At 30.8% G+C, this 9,128-nt stretch overlaps 1 protein-coding gene across 1 annotated transcript; it reads left to right on the top strand.

The window, feature by feature from the left end:
* The first annotated feature begins 2,532 nt into the window (after positions 1-2,532).
* Positions 2,533-6,011, top strand: LOC118056874 (transmembrane emp24 domain-containing protein p24beta2). The gene is made up of 5 exons (XM_035069269.2): positions 2,533-2,693; positions 3,179-3,388; positions 4,909-5,095; positions 5,185-5,292; positions 5,718-6,011. Exons 1-5 carry the CDS (start codon positions 2,691-2,693, stop codon positions 5,849-5,851), a joined length of 642 nt encoding a protein of 213 aa, XP_034925160.1. The 5' UTR covers positions 2,533-2,690; the 3' UTR covers positions 5,852-6,011.
* Positions 6,012-9,128: the final 3,117 nt, after the last annotated feature.

Here is a 9,128-nt window from a genome sequence, read left to right as displayed (position 1 = left end):
TAAGTAATAATGGAAAAAAAGTGAAAAGACCAAAAGGTCCCTGACACATGTTTTATTTATTTTTTATTTTAAGGGTAAAGTAGCTATTTTATTGTGTTTTAAAAAGTAAAAAGACAAATATTCTTGTCTGTTAGTTTCAAAGATTGTAACTTAGAGGGTAATTGACTCATTTTACTATGCTTAAAAAAACACATACACTCCTGATCAATCCTTTAATAATTAACCTGTTTGGGAGTGTGGTTGCAGTTGTTTTTCAAAATGCATAAGAATGATATTTTTTTTATTTTTTAAAAATTATTTTTGAGATCAACGTATCAAAACAATCCAAAACATGCAAAAAAATATTAATTTTTAGCAAAAAAAATAAAATAAAATTTTGGTGGAACGCGATTTGCACTGTATTCCCAAATGCCCAATAAATCTTTAGAAAAGATCTAAATACCCTCCACATCAAAGCATTTGATTTTTGTTTTCAAGAATAAAACCATAATTACAATATTCTAGTGAATAATATAAATGAATATACGCAGTTAAAGAGAAGGGTATACAATCAAGGATTATTTGACATTCCTAAGTCAAAGATAGCCCTTTATACCATTTGTGTTCATTATATGTTTGCCACGTGTATCTGTAATGCATATTTGAGTTATATGAAGAGAGCATGTGTTACCAAAAACTGAAAATATAAAAGGCTTGGCAGGAGTTTAACAAGAGTAAATTATAACTTATTCATTGTAGTTTTAACAAAATTAATAATTTATTTTGTAGTTTTAGAAACTATACATTTAGTCTCTATATTCTTAAATTTGTTTGTGAATTAAAGCGGTTTGGAATTGTATTCTAACTGATATTTTTAATACAAAATAATTTTTTTTAAATATATCTTTATATTTTTTTAATTATTTTAATATATTGATATCAAAAATAATTTTAAAAAATAAAAAAATATATATTATAATTTATTTTCAAGCAAAAACATATTTTAAAAATCAATCATTACTATACTTCTAAACATTCTCAATCTTTGATTAATTTCATGTTTCTTTTTAATTTTTTTTCCTTTGTCAAATATAATAAAGAAAATAGAATTAGGTAAAATAAGGAAATTTGACCAAGAAAGAAGGTCCTTTTACTACAAAAATTTAGAGAATGGTCAACATTAATCAAGGGATTACTTAATTTTAATATCAACAATTACTAATTAATTATTTATACAAGGACGCGAGGGATTAGAGTGTGTTTGGTATTGCGGTAGCTTTTGTGGTTGTGGTTTGAAAAAAGTTGTTTTATAAAAAGTACTTTTAGTTGAGGTTGATTTGAAAAAATAGGTGTTTGGTTAAAACTGTGGTTGAAATTGAGGTTGAAGAAAAAGTAGTTTAATGTGTTTGGTTAAAAAAATGCTTTTCAAATTAAATTTATAAAATAATTATATATATATATTAATATTAATGATTTTAAATTTAAATATTGTAGATTTAACTACTGTTATTATATCATAAAATAAATAATATTGATATCAAATATTTTTTATTATTCCATTAAACTATGTGCAATGTCATCACATACGAAATCTATCCAACAATGACTATATTTTTCATGGTTTCTTAAGCGCGCAACAACAAAAACTGAATTTTTTGTTGCGTCATCAAGCGATTTTCTTCTAATTTTTTGAATAGAACACAATAAAAATAAAAATAAAAACTGAATTTTTTTTAACTGGGCCGGACCCGGCAAGAACATAATTGGAATTGCGATCAAATTTCACAAATGTTACGTCATCATGCGATATCCTTCTAATTTATGTAGTGTTATTAAATAATATTAAATACTAGTTTTTCGAGTAAAACACAATTTAAAAAAAAATCAACAATTTCAGTACGTATAAAAATCATTCGGCAATAACTACAGTTTCCATGATTTATCCTGCGTGCAATAAAATTAAGTAAAATATTATCATGAATAAAATTAAGATTACAATACAAGTAAATTTAATTCACTTTAAACTAATTTTTTTAAAAAATTAAAAAAATAATATGAGTACAATTAATTAACTACACTAGTTTTTCGGAAAAAAAAAAAAAAACTTTGGGTATTGGTTAAAAAAAAAAAAAACCTGTTCACGTGAACAGTGCGGTGAATTAAAATTCACCCGCACTGTTCACTCAGTGAACAGTGCACAGTGGAGCATGGCTCCACTGTTCAGTAACAGTGGAGCCATGCTCCACTGTTGAGTTCGTTTCCCACGACGAGAAGCAGCAAAATGCTGCTTCTCACAACCTGCAGTTTAATCTCTGATTTTAATGGGTCCCACCAGCTAAATACGTTTTGTTTTCCTTAACCAAACGCTTTCATGTGTGGTTGCGGGTGAACCTCACCCGCAACCACACTCCCAAACGGCCACGTAATTTACCCCCTCTTTGGCAATCCAATGCCTTATAAAGGTCAACAGAGTAGTTGGTTTGGCCTGTAAGAACGTGCCACGCAGATAGAAAAAGATTTATAGTGTACTCAAGCACAGGGAATCAAGCCTAGACGGAGACAAACCAAATCCTCGAGCAGAAGAGAAGAGAAGTACTTGGTGTCCTCTTTGGTTCATAAGTCGAAGGGTTTTCTCTCTCTTACATTTCGATAAATTTATTAATCATTCAGCCTATCGATTCAAATCCAATCCTTTAAATTCCAATAATTCAATGGTAAATTACCTTCATTTATCTTTTCTTTCTTTAATCGATTTGTTAATGAAGGAGTGATTTGATCCCTTTCTTTTTAATTATTATTGTTGCTGTTGTCTTAGCTTCAGAAGAAGAAAACCCTTTTCATTTCCTTGTTTCTCTTGGCAAGCAATCATAAGATCTAATGTAAACTATTGCTATGCTTGTTAGGTTATTTTGATGTCTTCCTTTCTGTTTTCTTTTTGAAACACCATCTAATCTTTATTTTTATGAGCTAAATTTAATTATGGGTTTTTTTTTTAAAATTTTTTTTCTGGCTGTAGCAATTACTGCCGAGGGTACAACTCCTCATTTTTTATGTTTTTTTTTTTTTATTCTGCAGTTAATTATGTGTCTTACGTTTGTGTATTATTCATTACAATTTGGGGGTTATTTAATTCTGTATATTTTGATGATTTGCATAAGTTACAGACCCTGTACTTAGAAATTCTCCTTTCGATCCACAGATGGGAATTGCGCTAAAAGGATATTTTGTTGTTTTATTGCTGGCACTGTTATCAAGCCCAGAAGCCGTGTTTGGAATTAGATTTGTGATTGATAGGGAAGAATGCTTCTCTCATGATGTTAAATATGAAGGAGATACAGTTCATGTTTCCTTTGTTGTAGTTAAGGTTGATTCGTCTTGGCATTATAGCGATGATGGTGTTGATCTTGTGGTAAGCCCTCTCTATCTTTCTGACAGCTGGTTCTTTTCTTCTTCTTTTTTATTCCTAGGTAGATTAATTTCCTAGGACTATCTTTTGATTTGCGTTATGCATAAGCAGACATCACTGTTTGAAGTTCAATTCAACTGCGTGAGATATAATTTGGCCTTTCAGTTTTTGGCAGTTGAAGCATTGTGAAGATAACTATTCTATCAACCTTCTGTCCCACTATTTATTTTTCCGTGAATCTGCATGATTGTTCCCAATCCCTTGAACTCCTTGTACTAGCAGTAGTTCTGCATCTCTTAAACATGTCCCCTTCCTCCCCCTCACCCCATCTTGCTCTTCTTTCTTACTGGTAAAAAATCCAAAGGCCTAAGTGAAGCTTGCTTCTGGGCTGCAGTTCATGATCTTTCTGTGTCATATGAAATGTAAAACAAAGGATCACTTCCTTTTGCTTGGTATCTTTAGCATGTTTGAGGTTATTATGTTATATGGTAGAAGCAGCAATGTTTATGAAGCTAGTCTATAATCCACTCAGATAATTTCAATAAGGCACTGGATGCGTGCTGATTCTGACATGTTTCTTCTATTCCATGCCTGACAATTTATTTATTTCTGCTTTGGAAAGGTTTTCGTCATCTTGTAGTTCTTTGGAATCAAACCTTTTTTTTTTTTTAATCTTCTAAATACTGGCAAAATGGTGTTTCGTATCCTGTTCAACTTAAATGTGTTATACGAATCATCACTGGTGTTCATAAGGAGAAATGGTTAGACTAGTAGCTGTGAAGACTAAAGGTTAAACCAGCATACCTGACATGTGTGGCAATATCATGTATTAGTCGAGAAAAAAATTATTTTGAGGAGAAGGTTTACATAGTTGATACTTTCAGAGATTTTATGTCTGATAAACATGTTTGGAATAAGGCTTTCCCTTTACTTTTTTATTTTGACATCTATTAGTGCTTGCAAAAGTGATTGGAATGATAGAAATCATGGAGGTAGAGCCATTCATATATGATCTACGAATAATGGTATGTTGGATGGATGCCATCAGATGAATAGACAAAAGGATTATATGACGATCATTTTTGGAGTTTTTTGGTTACTTTTACAGGAAAGAACCCTAAATTCTTAAGGCACACCGTTGGAGAACATCAGTGAATAAGAAGCTTACAACCGGCATCTCGCTTCCATATCATGTAGATTGCGTAGAATATTGAAAGCTGCCAGGAACACAAACTTACACATTACCAGAAATCCCATGTTCTTTTATTTGTCGCTCAGATATTTAGTTGGAACAAAGTTATCTTAACTCAGAAGGCTTTCTCTAAAGATTGATTTAGCCAAACTAACAGATTTCTCGGAAGTAGGATGATTTTTTCATGTTTCTATATTTAGATTGTAATGGCTTTCAATGATGAGATTTCAACTATTATATGTCTCAAGTCTTATCAGGCTGGTAACAGTTGATACTTTGTTATATTGTCAATCATTCCTGTCCTGACCCATCAGTGGTTTTGAAATTGCAGGTGAAGGGACCTACTGGTGATCAGATTCATGATTTCCGTGACAAGATAAGTGAGAAAATTGAGTTTGTGGCACATCAGAAAGGAGTCCACCGTTTTTGCTTCACTAACAAGTCTCCTTACCATGAAACCATTGACTTTGATGTCCATGTTGGTCACTTTTCATACTATGACGAGCATGCAAAGGATGGTAAGCAGTAATTTGGTGTACTTCATGTTTTGTCATTGCACTAAATCCTGAGAATGGTGAGGTGGTGCTGTTTTGTTGTATATTTGCAGAGCATTTTCAACCCTTGTTGGAACAGATATCTAAATTAGAGGAGGCTCTTTACAACATTCAGTTTGAACAACATTGGCTAGAGGCTCAGACTGATCGCCAGGCAATTAGTATGTTCAAGATCTTTTCCCTTTTTTGTTATTTAATTGATGTAAGGTCTGCTTTTTTTCACTTTTTCTTTCCTTTTTTGATGCCTATACTTCACTAATCACTCTTACCTATGTTTCTTCGGTTCTTCAGTCTTGTTAGTAGGACATTTTATTGGCTTCAAACTGAATAATATATGCTGCATAGCTAGATTTTCTTACTACCTAAACTGTCAAAAATTTTGAAATTTGTAATTTCCTTGCCCCTCACTCTCAACCTTTTATGCTGGGGTTGATGTTGGTGGAAATAAAAATTAGTTAACACAGCCAAATACACTTGATTCTTGTATTCCCAAGCTCCCAAAAGCATGTATAACCCTTTGAGACAAAAGAATGAATTTCTTATAATCATTTTGCTGTCTAACAAATTTCACTGGTTGTGGATGCAGTAAATGATGCAATGAGCCGGAGGACGATACACAAGGCCTTCTTTGAATCTGCAGCACTTGTCGCCGCTAGTATTCTGCAAGTTTACCTGCTCCGCCGCCTGTTTGAGCGAAAGCTTGGGATGTCCAGAGTTTAGATTGCGCATGCTGCATATTACTTGTACCAAGTGCAAGCTGAGCAGGATTTCAAACTTTTCTATCATATTTTGATGTTTTAGCAGGAAAAGAGCATCTGTAGACACCGCCTTTAAAAACTTTTTTTGATAATGGAATCAACTTTTATGGTTTTTCAGATGATTTTAGCTGTTCTTCAGGCAATCTTTGCCCTTGAGCAAGGCCCACAAGTTTTTTAACTTGAGGAAACGGGGATTGTTAGGGGAAACGGGATTCGAACTTGGCCTTCTCTTTAGAGAATGTCTTAAAACAGTTTTTGCATTTTCACCATTGGCCGCCAGCTGAAGTGGGATTTCTTCGTCCACCCAGAAATTTTTTGTCCGTAGTTTATAAAAAGCAAGCCCACAATTGGCTACGGGCCAGCTAACCAGTAGAGCGGAAGGATAACCTAATGCATCGCAAGGGTTTGTTTCCTTTATCCAATCCTCCAAAACTGTTTCAAGGTTTAGATCTAAAGTACGAGTAGCAAATGATGGAGGAACGACCAAAGTTGTCCGAGTGCCTTGGAACAAGGGAGGTGAAGGATTTCCTAATAATTTGAAGAGTCAGGTTAACAAATTTAAAATATAGTTGAGTAAAAAACTTGAAAAAAATAAAATTGAATTAATTGATTAAAATTTTTTAATTTGGTTCAGTTTTAAATGTTTAAATTGATTGAACTGATGTGGTTCAGCCAACACTTCAAAATATACACACACACTCAATTTTCTTCCCAACCCTAACCCCTTTAATCAAACCCAAAATTAATTCTCAGCATCTGAATATGAATATTAAGTAATAAAATAAAGGGTGTGAGTGATTTATTGTTCACTCACACCCAATACACTTAGATTACAGTAATCGATAGTACATTCCTTTTTTCCCCCAACTTTCCTTTTTTTTTTTTGGGTTTATTATTTTTTTCCCCAAAATTACTTTCCTTTTTTTTAATTATCTTTGTTGACTTTAATTTTTTAATATTGAGCTGGTTAAAAATTTCACTTTGTAATTGTTTTTCTTTAAAATACTGTGAATTACTATGGTGTTTTTCCATATGGTTTTTCTATTCTATTTTTTTTTTATTTTTCAAAAATTTTTTATTATTTTTTATTTTTTTAATATTGAACTGATTGAGAATTTAGTTTTGTAATTTAAAAAAAAAATTGTTGACTGCTACAGTGTTTCTTCGCATGGTTTTTTTGTTTTTGTTTTTTGATGATTTTCTCTGAAATTATCTTTTTCGATTTTATTTTTTAAAATTAAGCTGGTTAAAAAATTGTAGTTACAATATGTGAGAAAAATACTATAATTTTCCTCTCAAATTACTGTGAATTGCCATAGTGTTTTTTTCCCACATGGTTTTTTTTTTTCAATTTCTTTTGTGTTTTCTTTTTTTGTAATATTTTTTTCCAAAATTATCTTTGTCGAGTTTATTTTTTTTAATATTAAGCTGGTTAAAATTTAACTTTGTAATAAAGCTTAATAATGTGGGAAAACATTGTAACTTTCCTCACAAAACATTGTGGATTGCTAGAATATCTCTTAACATGGTTTTTTTTCTTATGATTTTTTTTAAAATTATATTTGTTATATTTTTTTTAATATTAAGCTGGTTGAGAATTACAATTACAAGTCATTACAAATAAGGATAAATCATGTGGGGAAGCATTGTAGCTTTCATCACAAAACACTGTGAATTGCTACAGTGTTTTTAACATGATTTTTTTTCTTGTTATTTTTTTTCTAAAATTATCTCTGTCAATTTTATTTTTTTAATATTAAGCTTATTGAGAATTTAGTTTTGTAATTTTTTTTTCTTTAAAACACTGTGAATTGTTGCAGTGTTTTCCCATATGATTTTTTTCAAAATTATCTTTGTCGATTTTTTTTTTAATATTGAGTTGGTTAAGAATTATAATTACAATAAAGCTAAATTATATGGGAAAAGTGTTGTAGCTTTTCTCACAAAACACTGTGAATTGCTACAATATTTGTTTAAATGGTTTTTTTTTTTTTTTTTATGATTTTTTCTAAAATTATCTTTGTCGATTTTATTGGAGAAAGCACTGTAATTTTCTTCACAAAACATTGTCAATTGCTATAACATTTTTTCTCATGGGTTTTTTTCCTTCCAAAATTATCTTTGTTGGTTTTTTTTTTTTTTTTAATATTAAGTTGATAGAGAATTTAACTTTGTAATATTTTTTTGCTTTTTATTAACAAAAAAGCTAAATCATGTAGCGAAAACACTTTATCTTTCCTCACAAAACATGGTGAATTGCTACAAATCATTTTATTCGGTCTCTAAGTTTTTGATTACTAACATAATTTTTTTTTTTTCTGAAATATTGGCTTTATCATATTTTTAGTTTTTATTACTTATCTAGCACTGATTTATAATTATAAAATTATTAAGTATATTTATTTTATAAACTCACGGTAGCGCACAAACATGTCATCTATTTCGTGTTTGTGTAAAGATGGAAGGGTAGATAAAGCAATTGTCTTGGTGGCAAACATTCTAAAAGTCGGAAGGTTCTGGTCAAATATAGTCATCTAATTCAAACCCAAAAGTAATTCTTAGCATCTGAATATAGTCCTCTTTTTCGTGTTTGTGCTAAGATGGAATGGTAGATAAAGCAATTGTGGTGTTGTTGGTAGACATTCTAAGTGGGAAGGTTCTAGCCAAATATAATCATCTATAAAATTATTTTTAGGTTATGCAAAGCATATAAAGTTGATGATGCTATCGAAATGTTAGCAATAAAATGGCTGTGAGCCAAATAAAACTACTTACACTCTGTTGATTGAAGGTATTGGTTTCTCTGGATCAAGAGCTCAAGCAATGGAGTTGGCTAATTCTCTTTACAATGTGAAAGCTATTTTTAAAGACTTATGACCTATAAATACTGAGAATTAAGTTTCAATGAGTCAATTTTTAGGTTTTATTGGATTTTTAACAATATTTATCAAATTAAACCGAAATCAATCAATTTGAATAAGTTTCAATTTGGTTTGGATTAAAAAAAATTCAGTTTGATTATTTTTTTAATATACCAAACCAAATTGAAAATGCTAACCCCCATTCGAAAATGATTTTTTAGTTCTCTTGGTGACTCTTCTTTGCTCTCTAAAACCATTTCTTTGAACTTTGAAGCCTGACCTTTTATAATTTCAATTTTTTTGTTGTTGTAACATCTGCAACTCTGCTTTAAGATCTTCAATGCACCACCTTCCCATGTTGCCAAGTTATAAAAGCTC

The sequence above is a fragment of the Populus alba genome, chromosome 1 (genome assembly GCF_005239225.2).
Source record: "Populus alba chromosome 1, ASM523922v2, whole genome shotgun sequence".
Taxonomy (NCBI): domain Eukaryota; kingdom Viridiplantae; phylum Streptophyta; class Magnoliopsida; order Malpighiales; family Salicaceae; genus Populus; species Populus alba.
This window is presented reverse-complemented; position numbering and strand designations above follow the sequence as displayed.